The sequence below is a fragment of the Phacochoerus africanus genome, chromosome 16 (genome assembly GCF_016906955.1).
Source record: "Phacochoerus africanus isolate WHEZ1 chromosome 16, ROS_Pafr_v1, whole genome shotgun sequence".
Taxonomy (NCBI): Eukaryota; Metazoa; Chordata; class Mammalia; order Artiodactyla; family Suidae; genus Phacochoerus; species Phacochoerus africanus.
This window is the reverse complement of record NC_062559.1, coordinates 9,607,515-9,628,282: the sequence shown is the minus strand read 5'-3', so window position 1 is coordinate 9,628,282 and position 20,768 is coordinate 9,607,515. Positions and strand designations below refer to the sequence as shown.

Below are 20,768 nucleotides of genomic sequence, written 5' to 3'. Positions count from 1 at the left end.
TAAATCAAATTAAAGAAAAAGAAAATAGAGTGCCTCACATGCAGTAGTGTTTTAAAAACTACATTATTCTGCCTCACAGTAACCCATTTAACATTTCTTAGAGATTAAATTCAAATTATTTCATTTGGGGGTTATTTAAATTCTAAATTGAAACTTACATTTTAGTTCTGTTTCCTTTCTTGATATAACAACCCAGATTATTTATTTCCTCCAAGAATTATACTTGGTCAGTAATTACTTCAAGTTATATACTACATACTTCAGTGCTACACAAAATAAGACACTTTAAAAACATTTATGACATGAATTAGTCAATTACGCATGTAACAGTTCTACCAATTTGCTAACCTCAAATTTTATAGTGTTAACCAACAAAAAGGATAATCTGTACTTTACGAAGAAATATTTTAATGCATTCATATACCTTAAATTATTAAATCTTTAAATTATTAAATTTTTAAATTTTTTATTTTATAGTGGAGTATAGTTGATTTACACTGTCGCGTTACTTTCAGATGTACGACGAAGTGTTTCGGTTATACATGTACATATATCCATTCTTTTCCAGATTCTTTTCCCATCTAGGTTATTAAAGAATACTGCGTAGAGTTCCCTGTGCTATATAGTAGGTCCTTGCTGATTAACTATTTTATATATAGTAGTGTGTTCATGCTAATTCCAAACTCCTAATTTATTCCTCCCTTTCCCCTTCAGTTACCATAATTTTGTTTTCTAAGTCTATGAGTCTGTCTCTGTTTCATGAATTAGTTCATTAATACCATTCTTAAAAATTCCACATAAGTGACGTTATATGATACTTGTTTCTCACTTACTTCACTTAGTGTTATAATCTCTTTAGTTTGAACACAAATATGCCAACATGCAGTCTAGATTTTTAAGAAAAGAAAGTTATAATATAATCCAAAGCCTTTAAAATCTTTACTCTCACATATAATGACTATGAATATTCCAATCTATTCTTCTGAACTATCTGTCAAAGGCTAAGGATAAATATCACTTTATGGGTGTTGCTGGTTTATTCCAGAGGATGCGTGAGCTTCCGTGCCCATGCCCTTGGCCAGGAAGAAGAGTGCAGGCAGACACTTGGTCTGACCTCTGTCTTCCTGGGGACAGAGACCGTCCTACAGGGAAGTTGTTTCAATCAGAGGACAGCTGGGTAGAACTCTAGGTCATACTCAACATTATGACCAAGTCTGGATAACAAAAGTAGTACTCTAGCATACCAACGCCCTAGTTTTCTTCTAAAAGTATAATATGCACTAAAGTCTTATCCTGTACACTGTTCCAAATAATAATGAAATATTTTTGCTTCTTCTTCCAGCCTTACTGAGCTATAACTGACATACAGCACTGCACAAATTTAAGTTGTAGCGCATAAAGATTTGCCTTACATATGTCATGAAATGATTACCATAAATTTAGAGAACATACATCATCTCATTATGAAATAAACAGGAAAAACATTTTTTTTCCTGTAATGAGAACGCTTAAGATCCACTTTCTTAACAACTTTCACAGAGAACATGTATCATGCTGTACATCCCTAGTATTTATCTTATAACTGAAAATTTGTACCTTTTGATTACCTTCATCAAATCCCCTCCACCTCCCGCCTCTAGTAACCACAAATTTATTCTTTTTCTATGAATTTATTTGTCTTTGAAGGATAAATGACCATAATACTATGTTAGTTCCTACTATATAACATAGTGATTCAGTATTTTTACACATTTCGAAATGACCACTACAATAGGTCTAGTTACCATTCTTTTTCGTTTTGCTTTTTTTTAGGGCCTCACCCATGGCACATGGAAGTTCCCAGACCAGGGGTCTAATTGGGGCTGCAGCTGCCAGCCTATGCCACAGCCACAGTAACGCCAGATCCGAGCCACATCTGCAACCTACACCACAGCTCACAGCAATGCCGGATCCTTAATCCACTGAGAAAGGTCAGGGATCAAACCTGTGTCCTCACGGATACTAGTCAGGTTCATTACCACTGCACCACCAAGGGAACTCAACCATTCTTTAAAATATATATATATATGTGTGTGTGTGTATATATATATATATATAAAGCAATAAAGACAGCTGAAATCAGTTTCCAGAATCAGAAAAATTTTACCTTATTGCACTTCTCAAATTGAAGGCTTTGAAAACATGTATTTGAGTTTGGGGGTTTTGCACACTGACAATTAAGAATGACAGTATTTTTTTCACTTAATGTTTTGATTTGTTAAATAAGTTATTTAACAATTCAAACAAAAACTGTAGTCTCAATATCTGCAGAAAAATCTTCCTTATAGTTCTTGGTGGGTATAATATAACTAGTCAGAGTCTCATTAAAATATTGTCATGTATACATTAAGTTCTAAACTTCAATTTCTATTTAAGCTCCTAGTACTTACTCAATGAGGAACCATGTAGAACTGCACAGTTGGGACAGTGATACAGGTCAATGTCAACAGCATGATGTTCTTCTACTCCAACACAGCTAAGATAAAGAAAAATAAAAACAATACGTCAATAAGTGGAAAATCTTGACTATAATAGATCAGTTAGAATTTAAATGAAAAATGTACCACAACCTCATCAACAAATTTTGTAGAGTACAGAAACATGAGAATACATTTTATCCTTCCCTACATACTTGCTGATTAATTGTGTGTCGCATAACCTACCCAAATACATGGGAAGTAACTGACTAGGATAGACACATGCTGGACCACTAAGCAAGCCTTGGTAAATTTAAGAAAACTGAAACTAAAATCATATCAAGCAACTTGGTATGACCACAACATTATGAGGATAGACATCAACTACAAGAAAAATAATGCAAAAATCACAAACATGTGGAGGCTAAACAATACGCTAGTAAACAACCAAGGGATCACTGAAGAAATCAAAGAGAAAATCAAAAACTACCTAGAGACAAATGAAAATGAAACACATCAACCCAAAAACCTATGGGATGCAGAAAAAGTAGCTCGAGGAGGGAAGTTTATAGCAATATAAGCTTGGCTCAGGAAACAAGAAAAACCTCAAATAACCAACTTAATCTTACACCTAAAGCAACTACAGAAAGAAGAACAAACAAAACCCAAATTTAGGAGAAGGAAAGAAATCACAAACATCAAAGCAGATCTTGATCTTGTTTCAGAAAACAAGAGAAAAGGTCAATGAAACTAAAAGCTGGTTCTTTGAAAAGATAAACAAAATTGATAAACTGTAACCCAGACTCACCAAGAAAAAATGGAGAGGGCCCAAATCAGTAAAATTAGAAATGAAAAAGAAATTATAACCAATACCACACAAATACAAAGGATCATAAGAGACTATGAGAGACAACTATATGCCAATAAAATGGACAACCTAGAAGAAATGGACAAATTCTTAGGTACAATCTTCCAAGACTGAGCCAGGAAGAAAGAGAAAATAAGAACAAGCCAATTATAAGAACTAAAACTGAACCTGTGATGTAAAAACTCCCAAAAAACAAAAGCCCAGAACCAGATGGCTTCAGAGGCAGATTCATCCAAACATTTAGAGAAGCGGTAACACCTACCTTTTTTTTTTTTTTTTTTAGGGCCACACCCACAGCATATGGAGATTCCCAGGCTAGGGGTCACGTCAGAGCTGTAGCTGCTGGCCTACACCACAGCCACACAGCAATGCCAGATGCGAGATGCATCTTCTACCCACACCACAGCTCCGGACCCTTAACCCACTGAGCAAGGCCAGGGACTGAACCTGCCTCCTCATGGATGGATTCGTTTTCTGAGCTGTGATGGAAACTCCAACACCTATCTTTCTAAAACTATTACAAAAAATGGCAAAGGAAGGAACACTTTCAAACTTATTCTCTGAGGTCACTATCAGCCTGATACCAAAATGAGACAAAGATGCCACCAAAAATAAAAGTACAGCCCAATATCACTGATGAACACAGACGCAAAAATCCTCCACAAAATGCTAACAAACTAAATCCAGTAATATATTTAAAGAATCCTACACCATGATCAAGTGGGATTTACCCCAGGAATGCAAGGATTTTTCAATCAAAACGAAAAGACAACCTACAAAATGGGAGAAAATATTCGCAAATGATGCAGCTGACAAGGATTAATCTCCAAAATATATAAATAGCTCAAACAGCTCAATATTAAAAAAGTAATAACCCAATCCAAATATAAGCAGAAGACCTAAACACACATTTCTCCAAAGAACACATACAGATGGCTAATAGGTACATGAAAAAATGCTCAACATCACTCATTATTAAAGAAATGAAAATCAAAACTACAATGAAGTATCACCTCACTCTGGTTAGAATGGTCATCATCAAAAAATCTGCAAATAATAAATGCTGGGCAGAGTGTAGAGAAAAACTAACCCTCCTACACTAGTGGTTGGAACGTAAATTAGTGCAGCCATTATGGAGATTAAAATGGAGCTTCTTTAAAAAACTAAAAATAGGAGGTCCCGTTGTGTCTCAGCAGTAATAAACCTGACTTGCATCCACGAGGACTTGGGTTCGATCCCTGGCCCTCAGTGGGTTGCTCTGAGCTGTGGTGTGGGTCACAGACGAGGCTCATTTCTAGCATTGCCATGGCTGTGGCGTAGGCCAACAACTGCAGCTCTGACTCGACCCCTAGCCTGGGAGCTTCCATATGGCGCCGCTGCACATACCTTAGAGAAACTCATGCACAGTTGCACAAGGACACTATATGGAAAAGGTAACAGAATCATTATTTCTAATGGTCTATCAACAGTAAAATGCATAAACTACAGTATATTCTCACAACGGAATTCTATATGACAATAAAAATGAAAGATCTATAGACTCGTGCAGTAACTGAATTAATTCCATGAATGTCAATACTATGTTTTTAAAAATCTAATGTATACTCTTATTCTACATCTACATGAAGTTCAAAACAATGCAGAGCTGCAGTACAGTGTTAAGGGGAAACTACAAGAAGAGCAAGGAAGAGATGGATCCTAACAGTAGGTTTCCTCCAGGGAGTTGTGATCTGCAACGGACTGGCCAGGAGGTGTCCTGGGATCCCAGGTGGTTGTTATTACAAGACGATATGTTTTATAATTATTCATTAAATTATACATTTATGTCTCAGACACTTTTGTTTTATTTCACAACTAAAATACTTAAGGATAAAATCCTATCTACAATCATATTAAAAAGATTAAGCAAAAAAAAAACCTTGTAATGTATTAATTTGCATTACTAACAATCTAAACAAAATATCAAAAACAATGAATCTTAGAAATTTGTGGCAAGCCCAAAACAAACCTAATCTCAACTGAGGATTCCAGTACAATAGTTTCCATAAGATTTGAGAGTCTGAGTAGTTTTTCAATCAAGACCAAAAAAAGTCTAAACCAGTTGTCAAAATTAACATAATACCTCCAACTGAATATTCAATCCATGTAATGAATCAAGTTCTTGCAATTTCTCTTTGAGTAGAACTGAAATTTCCTTGGTTTTATTTGTCCAATTTAGATATTCTTCATTTATTTCCACACAAAGAAAAGATGAATACATTAACTGGGGTTTTTTTGTTTGGGGTGTTTTTTTTCTTTTTAGGGTTGCATCCATGGGCACATGGAAGTTCCCAGGCTAGGGGTCAAATCAGAGCCTACCAGCCTACGCCACAGCCACACAATGCACACCACAGCTCACAGCAACACAAGATCCTTAACCCACTGAGTGAGGCCAGGGATGGAACCTGAGTCCTCACGGATGCTAGTCAGATTTGTTTCTGCTGAGCCAACAACAGAACTCCTTAACTGTTTTAAAAGGCATTTTTTAACTGAAAAACCATTTCCAACCCAATTAAATAATCCCTGTGCAAAAATGTCTACATATTTATGTCTAACACAATGGCTCCATGTTTGTTTTATAAGACACCTAAAAGGGTTTATGAAACCCTAAGAAAAGATGAAGAACCATTGGGCAGAGGCTTCACATTTCCTAATTCCAAAACCTACTTACAAAGCTACATAAATCAAGATAGTGTGATATTGAGATATAGATCAATGGAATAGAATTGTGAGTCCAGAAATAAACCCTTATCATTTAAGATCAAGTGATTTTCAACAAGGGTGCAGCAATTATCCAATGGGGAAAAGAACAGTCTTTTGAACAAATGGTACTGAGACAAATACATGCAAAAGAATGCAGATGGACCCCAACCACACAGCATATACAAACATTAACTCAAATGGATCATATACCTAAATGTAAGAACTAAAATTATAAAATTCCTCAAATAAAGCATAGGAGTAAATAAATCTTCATGGCCTTAAATGAAAAAATGGTTTCTCGGAGTTCCCATTGTGGTCAGCAGTAACGAACCTGACTAGTATTAATGAGGACGTGGGTTCAATTCCTGGCTTTGCTCAATGGGTTAAGGATCCGGCATTGCCATGCGCTATGGTGTAGGTCACAGATGCGACTGGGATCTGATGTTGCTGTGGCTGTGGCTGTGGTTGGCAGCTGCAGCTCCGATTCAACCCCTAGCCTGGGACCTTTCACATGCCGTGAGTGCAGCCCTGGAGGAAAAAAAAAAAAGTTTCTTAGATATAGCACTAAAAACATGAGGGACCAAAGAAAAAGAGATAAATGGATGTCACATTGCAACACAAAGGCTTCTGTTTTCTCACCTTAGTTTGGTATGAGATAATCAGCTAAGTTTGGACCGTGGTAGAGAGGTGTGAGGAAACAAAGTACAAAATAACTGACCTGAAGCACGAGAGACCAAGAAACAGTGACCTCGCTGGGGCAGTGCTGAGACTCCACCTGAGGTCTGTGAGAATGGATTCTAAGTGAAACCATCTCTGCACAGCTGGGTGACTGCTTTTCATTTTCTCAGCAATGTTCAACCATGTGATGCAGTGGAGGAGGTTGGGTCTGTCCAGAGTTGGGGTTTTGTAGGCAAAGACTAGAAAGAGAACTGAAGCTATTCACAAGGGAGACAATATAATGATGAACCATGAAATCTGAACTGGAAAAAAGGGGCATGAAGATAGAAAAGGGCAGTGAGAAACGGTGAGATGATCTGAGGGGTTTTGATGAGTGCCTAGCACTGACTCAGTGGAAGGTTGTGACAAGTGACCTGTAAGGGGCAGAGACTATGCTCAAAGAGTAGACTGTTTAGAATTTGAGGTTTCTGGCGTAGCATAGCCTATTACAGTGAGAAGGTACAAGTATAATAACAGCAGGTGGCTAAAATGGAGCCAAAAAAGGGGGGGTGTCACTGGAGATAAATGAGAAGATGTGTGAGAGGTACCTCTACATTCAGTGAAACAGAATTCAAAGCCAAATTTCCCTGTTTTTGAAAGTGAGGTTCAATAGGGGTCAGTAACAGAACAGAAACTCAAGGCCACAGAAGCCAATTTGACGTCTTGTCATACCTGGAATACGGCCCCCTTCATTATTCTTAAAAAGTGGTGGTTACGTCAAAAGAATTGAGAAAAAAATCCTATGTTGTAGAAAACCTAAACCAATCTATACCATAAACTTATCTTAAATATCTAAGATACATATATAAGGGTGATTCCCATAAAGCTTAGGGGGGAGAGAGACGACAAGGACATTCCAATTAATTAAGACACTGGGCAATCTTCGCTAATGACCCTCAAAGACCCATGGTTCCTCTCTCTTCTACTCTTCACTTCCATACTCACCATACATACCCTCTTTTATGAAAATGTCAGCGATATCTTCAGGTTTTGGCCAATTCTAATCAACTGAAAAAGCATTTAGAGCTTAAGTTTATTAAAAATTTCAGAACTGAATAGAACTTAATGTGGTAAATTAGTAAAAACAATACATCTGATAAATTAGTCAATCTGAAAAACAATCTCATAAAATACAATTTTAAAAAATCGAATCAAATTTTTTAAATTTGAAAAATCATAAAAATTAGGAGTTCCTGTCTTGGCTCAGTGCAAATGAATCTGACTAGCATCCATGAGGTTGCAGGTTCGATTCATGGCCTCGCTCAGTGGGTTAAGGATCCGGCGTTGCCATGAGCTGTGGTGTAGGTCGCAGACGTGGCTCAGATCCCACTGTGGCTGTGGTGTGGGCCAGCGGCTATAGCTCTGATTCGATCCTTAGCCTGGGAACCTCTGTATGCTGCGGGTGCAGTCCTAAGAAGACAAACAAACAAACAACAACAGCAAAAACACACAAAAATTAAATGTTCCTAAACCAGGTTATTTCAGATCTTTGGAGGGCATTGAAAGGAACTATTACATACATTTCAGTTTCTCTCTCTGGAGGAATAGCTTCTCCCACCCTTCACCACCCATTAAAAGAATTCTAAAGTCATTGGAGCTTTAACGAATGCAGTAGCACACATAAAATGTGGAATTCTGAAAGCAAATTTTCTAAGAATAAACTTTAATCCTCCTTTTGTCTCTCATTCCCTTTATTTCTCTTATAAAACTATCCTTCATAAACAAATTGCTCCACTTTTTTCTAAGGCAAAATGTTCAATGTTTATTAGACCATTGTGAGGGGGGGGGGAGGAGGTGTTTTCCTATAGGGGTGAGGATCTGACCTCTGCTGAATAGCTTCCATCTATAGAAGAACAGCCTCACTGCCATTTGGTGAGTGGGACAGTGACAACTTTAGCACTTTCTATTGTCTTAATCTTCTGAAATTGTTGCTTAGCTGGCATTTTTTTGACACTTGACAAGAAGAGAATCAAATTAATGACTAACCAGAATTCCCCAGGATCTGCCAAACATTCTCTTTTTTTCTCCTGAATAACGCTCCCATTTATATGCTCTCCTCTGGGTGTCAGAAGAGTGGGTGGCCAAATTCTTTAAGGTCTTCCTGCCAGTGGACTTCATTAGATATTCCTCTTGTTCCAAATGCTCTCCCCATTCCTCACCAAGCAGTCTTAAATTACCTTGTCTTTAAAACTCAACTCAAACTCCTCCTCCTTGGTGTCACTTCACTGGGTCACTCCAAAGTCCTGCCACATTTTATTGGCATACATTGCCCTTCATTTCTCATGTTGACATTTTATACACTCGCTTTCCTAAGTTGAACTCAAGACTTCCCTCAGTACCAAATACAGTGCCCTCTCAATACAATGATTCCAGCAAATCTCTGTTGGCTCTTAACTGTGAAAACTTGTTTGAATACTGATATATTGTGGTAAAGTTACAAGCAGCTTTAAAAAAAAAAAAAATGCTGTTCAGCTTGAATTTTTTAAGAAGTTGGTACAGAAACTAAAGGAAACAGTAAAAAAGGGAAAGATCTTTCAATGTTTGAATTAGTACATTTTTCATCTTTCCTTATATGGTAGAAGATGTAGTAAGGAAATTCATTCATTTCAATTTTTGCTTCAGTGCAAGGTTTCACCTGTGTTTCAAAAGTTTGCTTTTTAACCCGAGGGTGATTCTTACAAGGTCTTGCTAGAGGACTGAGTCATTCATGGTGCAACTCCCAACGCCTCACACTAAGATCATCAAGGGGGCTGGGGAGTGGCCTTTGAGATGAGTTACCACCAGGAATACAGAGGACAGCTCAAATTGCTTTTCGACTTCCTTTCATTTCATAACTCTGGGGTCAGTTGAGGCCTCAATAAGCCAGCAATAAGCCAGGCAAGGCCTCCTCAGTCCAGTTCCATGCAACCAGAAAAACTGGCGTCAACTGGCTTCAATGGGATGTATAGATTTTGAAATTAGAAAGGCTTGGTTTGACTCTAACTCCACTAGTTTTGACTTTGAGCAAGTTTCTTAATCCCTCTGAGCAGGAGTTCCCATAGGATTAAATAAGATAATGTATATAAATACGTAAAAAGCATGTGGCGTAGCATACACTAAGCAGTGCTACAGTAAATATATTAAGTAATTAACAGGAACCATTAAGATTGCTATGTTTCTATTCAGTACCAGTCACAACAGCTCTGGGCTTATTACCTATAAAGTTTGAGCCCAAGCAGAAAACTTGGCTTTATCTTAGGCTTAATATTTTTTTCTTCAATGATGTCTCTTCAGAGTATATATTAGACATTCATATGTCCATTCTTTGAGGGAAAAAGAGAATTTGTTTACAATTTTTAATTACTTCGTGATGGTTGAGTTCTCTGGAGTCAGTCTGCCTATGTTAGAATCCTGGGCTACTCCCCTTAGTAGCTGTGTAAATTTGGGTAACTTTGTTTTTTGTCTCATGTGTAAAGACGGAGATAATAACAGTATCTCCTTCAAAGAGTTAAGAAAATTAACTAAGTTAATAAACATACAGTGCTTAGAATGAAACTACAGAACACTGGTTTTGCTGGTCCAAAAACTTTACTTTGCTAACCAGTACTGGCTTAATAGGATGACACTCCTACTAAGTACTACAATGACAGTTAAGTATTTTCACTTTTAAATTATATTTTATGCAGTGTTCAAACCCCTAAGACGCAGTATAATCAGATATCAGCTAAAGCAAAAATTTATAATTTGTACATATGAAATGCTTTCATTAAAAACCAAACTGGTAATTTACAATCGAGTCTGTGATGCAGAAAAACTCAACTTCTTTTATTTTCTTGCTGACATATAAAACTGTTTTCACAAAATTAAGTGCCTCTCTTTACAAGCTGAGTATGGCATTTATCAACGTTTGTGAAGATTTTATTTTTGACACATTAAAGCTATTTATTGGCATGTTTTGTGCTTAACTATAATCAACAAGGATTTTGAATGAATTGCACACTCTGAACCAAATTCCTTCAAGTTCATAATAATATCAGAAAACTAGACACTTTTCCTACCTCTAACAGCTGGCTCATGCTTCCAACTGTCCTAGGGGTTCCTAAGCTATTTTCAACCAGCTGACTAAGAACATCTATGGTAGTAAGGGTTAGGGAGGAAGACAATATAAAAGAGAACTGAACAAAGAACATGGGAGAAAAATAAGGGGCTGAAAAACCAATAGATGAGCTCACTGATACAAAATGCACCCCTTAAAAAGCTGAAAATCCTGTTGACAAGCTTCTAATAAAATCTGTTCCAAGATGAATGTGTGAAATACATACATCATATATAATTGACATGCTGATACATTACACTATTTGCTTCTAGAGTGCAGAAAACATGCTTGTTCTGCTGGGCACTGTCTGACTGACACCTGAGTACACGGGGGAGGCAACATAAATGGTAAATGGATTAAAGGATCTTTATAAATAAGCATAAAAAAAACCCTGTTATCTTGGGAAAGCAGTAATTTCTACCAGAATGCTTAAAGAAAGGAAAGGTGTTTTAAATTTCTGAAATCTCCAAAAAGCTGACTCTATGTGCTTTTCACCATCCTGTGGTCATTCCTCTAGCCACTCAATCTCTCAAGCTAATACTCTTACTCCTTTTTAGCAATCTACTTGCTGCCTGTCCAGCTGTATAAGGAATGTCTATAGAGACCAAGGAAAGCTATAATGCCCAGTGGGTCTGCTGTTTCATGGAGATAGACTATACTTCTATTTATAGCCAGTGAGACATCAAATAAATGCTATTCAAAAATGAGTATCATGTGAGAATGTAACAAGAACTTTGTAAATCATCTTGGAGGAGAAAAACTTGCCATGATGATACAAGATAAACAGTAACAATTACATCAAGGTTTGCTTGGCAATGTTCTTTTTTCTTTTTCTTCCTTTTCTTTTTTTTATACGGCTGCACCTGTGGCATATGGAAGTCCGCAGGCTAGAGGTCGAATTGGAGCTGCCTCTAAGGCCTATGCCACAAGCCACACCAATGTCAGATGCAAGCCGCATCTGCAAACCATGCCACAGCTTGTGGCAATGCCGGATCCTTAACCCACTAAGCAAGGCTAGGAATCAAACCTGCAACCTCACAGAGATTACGTCAGGTTCTTAATCCACTGAGCCACAAGAGGAACTCGATTGGCAATGTTCCTAAGTTCACAAAGGAATTAAAAACTATACTATCAGTGCGTACATTACTGCCTTCATGTATTTCTGATTGATAAATTCTACCTAGTAACTAGTAGCAAGAAAAAAACATGCAAAAATTTGTTCTAGGAGTTCCTGCTGTGGCTCAGCGGGTTAAGAACCCAACTAGTATCCATTGGGATGTAGGTTCAATCCCTGGCCTCGCTCAGCGGGTTAAGGATCTGGCATTGCTGCAAGCTGCAGCATAAGTTGCAGATGCGACTCTGATCCAGTGTTGCTGTGGCATTTACCAGCAGCTGCAGCTCTGATTTGACCCCTATCCTGAGAACTTCCGTATGCCACAGGTGCAGCTCTAAAAAGAAAAAAAAAAAAAGGAAAGAAAAAAATTGTTCTAAAGCAACTGGAATCTAGAGGTTCATGAAATGTTTGCTGAGTCCAGTTCCTTGCCGAGAAACGAAAGATTTAAGGAATTAACATTCTAAGAAAACTTTTTTAAACCCATTTAATGCTCAGTCTATCTGTGCTTCCAAACCTTGCCATGCATTAGAATCTCCCTCAGAGCTTGAACAAGCTGTTCCAGGCAGCCTTTCAAAAGAACAGGGCAGCTCTGCAAGAAGGGATATGGCAAGATTTCCAAGCTATGCTGTAAAGCCACAAAAGCCAGGCCCAGAACCGTGTGCACAGCTCCCCCAGAAAGGCATGTTTGTAAATGCAGAGTATATGTGTGGAACAATATGCACAAAATGCGTAAGGGTGGTTGCCTCTGGGAAAGAAAACTGAAAGGATGTAAAGTGAGGAAAGGGAAAACTGCCTTTACCATGTAACTCCCCATCTTTTTACTGTGCATTGCCTAGTCTTTAAAGAAAAAGCGGAGTTCCGACATGGCTCAGTGGTTAACGAATCTGACTAGGAACCATGAAGTTGCGGGTTCGATCCCTGGCCTTGCTCAGTGGGTTAAGGATCTGGCGTTGCCGTGAGCTGTGGTGTAGGTCGCAGGCGCGGCTTGGATCCTGAGTTGCTGTGGCTCTGGCGAAGGTCAGCAGCTATAGCTCCGATTAGACCCCTAGCCTGGAAACCTCCACATGCCGCTGGAGCAGCCCCAGAAAAGGCAAAAAAACAAAAAGAAAATAAAAATAAATAAAAATGAAAATAAGGTTCCTTAAAAAAAAAAAAGGAAGAAAGAAAGAAAGAAAAAGAAAAACACATTCTTGAGCCCCACCTTACTTAGATCTACAGGGAAAAGTTAAAGGGTGGGGCCCAATAATCTTTATTTTTAATAAGTTCCCTAGGTAATTTTCCTGCAGAAAGCTCAGCAGAGAAATGACATTTGGGGAACTACTGATCTAAAAGCCCTAGCAGAGAGGCTAGGGCAATCCCTTCTTCACAGCTGCTTCCTATGAAAACTGTGTTGCCCTAATTAGACTTTTAGTGTCTTAAAGACATGAGTTAATAACTCAAGGATTTAAGTTAATAACTCAAGAATTTCTTATTCCCCCTCAGATCTACCCAAAGCTGACTATACAGTAGATGCTCACAGAATATTTTACTGACACAAAGCTGAAATTCCAAGCCCATTAGGGAGGCATTAGTTTGGGCTACTACCTGGAGCCTGCTTAAATATGAATTTTGAAAATACAAATGGTAGAAAATGGATATGACGGGTAAAAATAAATAACCAATGGCTTTTTCTCTTGAGATCTAACTTGGAAATGTCCATACTTTATGTCAATGAAAAAGGATGTAGTATCCTGAATGATCAGGTTTAGTCACAGGTATAATCTTACTGCGCAAAATCTGTCATTACAGATTTATATACCATGCCCATTATATTTTGTTCTCCTATTCTGTAGCTTCTGAGTATCCCCCCCCTTTTTTTTTGTCTTTTTAGGGCTGCACCCTCAGCATACGGAGGTTCTCAAGCCAGGGGTCGAATCGGAACAGTAGTCGCTGGCCTACACCACAGCCACAGCAATGCCAGACCCAAGCTGCATTTGCGACCTACACCATAGCTCATGGCAATGCCAGGTCCTCAACCCACCGAGCCAGGTCAGGGACCAAACCCACACCCCCTCATGGATACTAGGCAGATTCATTGCCGCTGTGCCACAAAGGGAACACCAAGTATCCCTATCTTAATTAGATTTTCCAATTAGGGTATCTACTAAAAGAATATGTAGATTAAATAGATTATAAACAGAAACAGATTTTTTTTATTTTTTATTTTTAGGGCTGCACCCACCGCATACGGAAGTTCCCAGGCTAGGGGTCAAATGAGAGCTGCAGCAGCCAGCCTATGCCACCGTCACAGCAATGCCGGATCCTCAACCCACTGAGCAAGGTCAGGATCAAACCCGCAGCCACATGGATAGTAGTCGGGTTCTTAACCTACTGAGCCACAACAGAACTCCAGAAACAGATTTTTAAAAGATGAACCAATAGCCATCAAGTATTTTCATTTCAACCCAGCTGACAGTTTTATTTCCCATGTGAGCATGGAGAGGAAAGCTACATTTTCTAGGGTCTAATGATACCTACAGAAGATTTAAAATATGCAGGGCTCGGAGATCACACCCTGGGATAAAAGATAACAGCAAGTCATAACTTTTACACTGAGAACGCTTGGAGATGAATCAGCTACAAAGGACAGAGTCAACTCCTGCAGATCTAGGGCCCTAATGAGCTTCTCCTCTTGTAAACAGTCTTCAGTGCCCAAATCTAAGGGAAGAGACCACATTCCAAGTGAAGCCAAGAAAAAGGATGCATCTTAGAGACCCTGCTGTTGAGACAGAAACTTAGGTTTCTAAGGGAGACTACTTAACATCCTTAACACGTGTCTTCATTCTCAATGAAAGATGAGCTAGAGCAGAGCTTAGGATCATGGGGATCTTGACATAATCCATAACAAATATCCCTACTTGAAGATTGCAAAGAACTTCAAAAAAAATCCCAAATCATAAGTACCCATCAAAAGCTAAACAGGTAGTGCTGAGTTATCACCAGCAAACACTGGACTATCCTATTTCAAAACATACAGTATGAGCCATATGTAAAGTGTGTAACATGTAGGACTTTTTACCTATTTGTATGTTGGATCCATTCAAAAGATGATTTACTATTATAGGTTCCTCAAAATTCATTAGAGGAACAGATGATAGATGTTTGACAGAGGTCAAATGATAGATGATTGGCAAATATAAGAAAAATACAGGGAGTTCCCGTCGTGGCTCAGTGGTTAACGAATCCGACTAGGAACCATGAGGTTGCGGGTTCGATCCCTGGCCTTGCTTAGTGGGTTAAGGATCCGGCATTGCTGTGAGCTGTGGTGTAGGTCGCAGACGCGGCTCGGATCTCGAGTTGCTGTAGCTGTGGCATAGGCCAGCGGCTACAGCTCCGATTTGGACCCCTAGCCTGGGAACCTCCATATGCCGCAGAAGCGGCCCAAGAAATGGCAAAAAGACAAAAGAAAAGAAAAATACCAGAGTTCCCATCATGGTGCAGCGGAAATGAATCCGACTAGGAACCATGAGATTGCGGGTTCAATCCCTGGCCTCACTCAGTGGGTTAAGGATCCAGCATTGCCGTGAGCTGTGGTGTAGGTAGCAGACGTGGCTCGGATCTGGTGTTGCTGTGACTCTGGCATAGGCTGGCAGCAACAGCTCTGATTAGACCCCTAGTCTGGGAACCCTCCATGCGCTGCAGGTGCAGCCCTAAAAGGAAAAAAGACAATAATAATAATAATAAAAATAAATAAAAAAATTTTAAAAGACAAAAAAAAAGAAAAAGAAAAATACAGGCAGTCCTCAATTTGCAAGGGAGTATGGGGCCATAAAAACAGTCATTCGGAGTTCCCGTCATGGCTCAGCAGTCTAAGAATCGGACTGGCATCCATGAAGATGCAGGTTCAATCCCTGGCCTTGCTCAGTGCGTTAAGGACCCAGCACTGCCATGAGCTGTGGTATAGGTCCAGACTCAGCTCAGATCCTGCATTGCTATGGCTGTGGTGTAGGCCGGCAGCTACAACTCTGATTCAACCCCTAGCCTGGGAACCTCCATATGCCGCTGATGAGGACCTAAAACAAACAAACAAACAAACAAAAACAACAACAAAAAAACATTCAAGGTGAAACCATGCAAAGCAATCTTAGAAATCAATGGAGGGAGTTCCCGTCGTGGTGCAGTGGTTGACGAATCCGACTAGGAACCATGAGGTTGCGGGTTCGGTCCCTGCCCTTGCTCAGTGGGTTAACCATCCGGCGTTGCCGTGAGCTGTGGTATAGGTTGCAGACGCGGCTCGGATCCTGCGTTGCTGTGGCTCTGGCGTAGGCCGGTGGCTACAGCTCCAACTCAACCCCTAGCCTGGGAACCTCCATATGCTGCGGGAGCGGCCCAAGAAATAGCAACAACAACAACAACAATAACAACAAAAGACAAAAAAATAAAAAATAAAAAAAATAAAGAAATCAATGGAGAAAAATTTTAATTGTTCCCTAACTTTCAAAAATGTTTGAGAAATAATTTAAATTTCTCTCAACTATAACAGAAAAAATAAAAATCATAAAAAATAAACAAAACTCTCTTACTGTTGATTATATGAAGAAATGGAAAGTTAGTAAAACATATTTATTTAGTACCCTGTAACTTAAAACATTATACTATTAAGTCTGCCAACACGTAAGTACTTCTGGATGCATATCAAGAGTCTCTCAAACGATGGCAGTGTCAACATTCCTACCATCGGTGATTAATTTTGTTATTTCACTTATGCTCAATTTAAATTTCACTTCCAGAAACATCACCTTTTGTTTCTCTACTGAACTTTCATCTCTACTGACCACTTCCTTCTTCCGATTGCCCAGCTTTGTAACATGTCATGTTTATCACTGGGAAACAAGGAAGCAGCACGACGACACCCTTTCCTGTCTGTGTGTGAGCTGAAGAGCAGATGTGCACTTGTCACTGACTTGCTGACCTGCATGCTGAGGAGCGAGCAGCAAAACCTGTACTTTTTTTGCATATTTAATATATCACCATGACTAAAATTTGACTCATGTTATTGGAGGATTAGTATTACTTAACTAAACCATAGTGATACAGTAATATAATGAGAAATCTGTATTTGGTCTTCATCCCTGGTTCCTGACACAAATGTGCCTAAAACTCTGATGAGATCCTGAGTGACAGAGGTGTATTTGCTGTTATTCATAACAAGCCCCTTTCAACCACACCTGAGTTTATGCTAATAAGGTGACTCTAGGTGGGCCCCTGGATAGCTTCAGGATGGTCAAGTTGCCAGAGAAACCAATCATATGACTAGAGAGTTAGAACTTTCAGCTTCACCCCCTCAACCTCAAAGAGAGGAGAGAAGCTGGGAGTTGAGTTAATCATCAATGATTTAATCAATCATGCCTACAGAGTGGGGCCTCCTTAAAAACCCCACCCAAAGGGGTTTGGAGCACTATGGGTTAGTGAACACATTCACATGCCACGAGGGTGGCATAGTCCAAACTCCAAAAGGATGGAAGCATGTGGGACCCTTCAGGACCTTGCCCTATGTAGCTCTTCATCTGTTTTTTGTTTTTGTTTCTTTGGCCACACCTGAGGCATGTGGAAGATCCTGAGCCAGGGATCTAGCTAGGAAGCTACTTCAATAATCTCATATATAGGGGAGGGATGTGAAAGAGATGAGAAGCAGTGAGTCTGAAGGCATGCCAACAGGATTTTGCTGAAAAATTTAATGCAGATCATGAGAGAAGCAGCAAGGATGACTCTAAAGATCCTGCCTGAAGGAGCTGCCATTAACTGAGATGGAGCAGGGCTGATGGGAAAGGGAGTCCTGGAATCTGACTTTAGATACACTAGAGGATGGGATGCTTACTATTCATGCAAGTGGAGTTTTTTGTTTGTTTGTTTGTTTGTTTTTAAGGGCCATACCTGTGGCATATGGAAGTTCCCAGGCTAGGGATCTAATCAGAGCTGTAGCAGCCGGCCTACGCCAGGGCCACAGCAACGCCACATCCAAACTGAGTCTGTGACCTACACCACAGCTCATGGCAATGCCGGATCCTTAACCCACTGAGCAAGGCCAGGGACTGAACCCACACCCTCATGGTTCCCAGTCAGATTCGTTTCCGCTGTGCCACAACGGGAACTCCCTGAGTGGAGATACTAAGTTGGCAATTACATGTTTAAGACTAGACTCCAGGAAGAGGTCTACAAAGGAGGCAAAAATTTAGGGCTCATCCGCACACAGATAAAAGCTTGAGTGGTGGGCTCTAGCACCTAGACAAATACTAGGAAACGAGAACTACTGAGGAATGAATCCTGGGTACTCCAGGGATTTAAAAAAAAAAAAAAATCAGAGAGATAAGAGGGAAGTGCAATGAGGACTGAGGAGGAGAAAGGAAGAGTGAAGACGGGGACAAATCACCATAGGGATTTCCAAGAAGTCAGGTATGGTGACACTCACTGGTAACTTGGTAAAACTGTTTCCAATGGAGTAAAGACGAAAGCCCCACTGAACTGGCCTCAGAGAGAATGGACCTCAATTAGATAGAGAAAGGAAGAAAAACAACAATGCAGGCAGCAAATATGGACAATTCTTCTGCTGAATTCTGCTATGAAGGGAGAAAAGAAATGGGGATGCAGCTGAAGGAGGAATGTCAGGTCGAGGAAGGTTTTTTTAAAATTAAAGTTATATATTATTTGCACATTAGTGAGTAAAACATGATATGGGGGGGAAGGGGGAAACTGCTGAAGTCATGTTCTTGAATAGAAGAAAGGAGATGGGATCTAATAAATCTAAAGATAATTTCCAGTGACTTAGAAGTTTCCTTTTCTTCCTGAAATTACATTTCCAGAAATTTCCTAATTCTGAAAATAGATCTCTCCATATTAAAGCGCACTTTGGCTCACATACAAATGGCTGAATGCAAGATGTGTGGCACTAACACTTCAAAAACAATGACTAGAATAAAAAATATCTAAAGGGAAAAAAATATTTATTTGAAGAATATATGCTATTTTGACAAAACAGATACACTACTTTTCATTATTGGAGGATGCCTTCTTTCTGTGGGTGTGTACAAACCTCCTAGTTACTTTTTACTCATCTAGTTCAAGGTCTACCAAAATGTTGAGCTCCGCATACGTGGAGGAACAGACTTCAAGAAGGCTTGAAGCCTGCTAGAAAGAGGTACATATGAGAAGCTGATCTACAAATCACCCAATCTTGTCATAAATACTGGGGAGCATGCCGAGGTTACGAGCAGTTGCTCATATTGCTGGGCAGGCAAGATCACTGTTAAAACAGGGAGGGACCCAGAGGACCCCAGCACTATCAACACCATGAGAAGAGCTGAACCTGATGGGATCCAGTTTCCAGATGGTATTACCATGGGCAGTAGGGCACCTTTATGAGACTGAAAGCCAGGGTGGCTTGTACTGCCAATGGGAGGAATTCTGCTGGGCCTCCTGCTCATTTGGTTAAGTTCTTCAGTCCTGTACTTCCATTAATGAAATCTCTACTGGAGTTCCCATCATGGCTCAGCAGGAAACGAATCTGACTAGCATCCATTAGGATGCAGGTTCGATCCCTGGCCTCGCTCAGTAGATTAAGGATCCGGCGTTGCCCTGAGCTATGGTGTAGGTCACAGACGGGGCTCGGATCCCACGTTGCTGTGGCTCTGGCGTAGGCCGGCGGCTACAGCTCCAATTCGACCCCTAGCCTGGGAACCTCCATATGCCACAGAAGCGGCCCAAAGAAATACCAAAAAAAAAAAAAAAAAAAACCCTTTCCCTTGTTATTATCCTTTCATCAATCACCACCACCCTTCTGACAATCTTACACATATAAATTTTAAATTTTAAAGACTCTTTATACCAATAAATATATCCTTTCTCACAAATATTAAAATATGTAATGAGCATTGGAAACATATGATTGAAAAGGCACTACTGTTTAGGACAAAATTAAATTTAAAAAAACAAAATCCATTCAAAGCTGTCTTACAGAAAAATATTAAATTAGCATTACAGGTGTTACACAGATATGGCGGAAACCATAATGGTAGTCAATGAACGCTTGAAATGTGACAGTGGTAATGAAACCAAAAATCCCTGAGGTGGTGCAGAGCAAAGAGAAGTCATGCATATCTTAGCATCACTTGATCTTAAAGTCCTAAGAAGCTTGCACCACAGACTTCCTCTGTCCTGCCCAAAGGAAAGAACCTCTCAGAGCCCAGGAACTGGTAAACCAATCATGCAATAGCCCTCGGGCCAGGACAAAGCTAAAAATAAAACACCCTGCCGCTGGCAGGAGGTAAGTGGATAGATTCCCTGGAAGACGCTCCTGAAGGGACAGGCAGCCCCAACAACGTGGTCCTGAGGGAAAGAGGTGTGTGCAAGACTGTGGAGCTTTCAGAGCAGTCACTTCCAACAGGGGGTTCACAGAGTGAGAAAACAGATCGAGGAATCTGATCTCTCCTCCCACAAAGGGAGAGGCAAGAACAGGAAAATACGGCAAGCAGAGTCCAGTGCGGACTGCTTGGCCCTTGGATGGCTGGAAAGGCAGGCCTGAGGAAGGAAGTCCCTGAATCAAACAGCAGGGACACTGCTCTCCCAGTAACCATGGCATCTAAGGAAATGTTGATCCTCTGCTGTACAGAAAATAAGGACAGGCCGGCAGAAGAAGGAAACTGACTTCAAGAACCAGGCGCACCGAATACCAGCCTTAAAATAGGAGGAATGTAAGAGAGGAATGAGTCAGACCTGTGATGAGTTATATTAAGTAAAAAGACTACAATTCCTTTAGTCCGC

The 20,768-nt window shown here is 39.8% G+C and overlaps 1 protein-coding gene across 1 annotated transcript in view; it reads right to left on the bottom strand.

Moving 5' to 3' along the window:
- Window positions 1-20,768, bottom strand: part of KDM7A (lysine demethylase 7A) — an 83,847-nt gene that overhangs the window by 48,020 nt on the left and 15,059 nt on the right. The window contains exon 2 of the mRNA XM_047762904.1: window positions 2,430-2,515. Coding sequence (XP_047618860.1) covers window positions 2,430-2,515 — 86 coding nt within the window. The remainder of the gene's footprint in view (window positions 1-2,429; window positions 2,516-20,768) is intronic.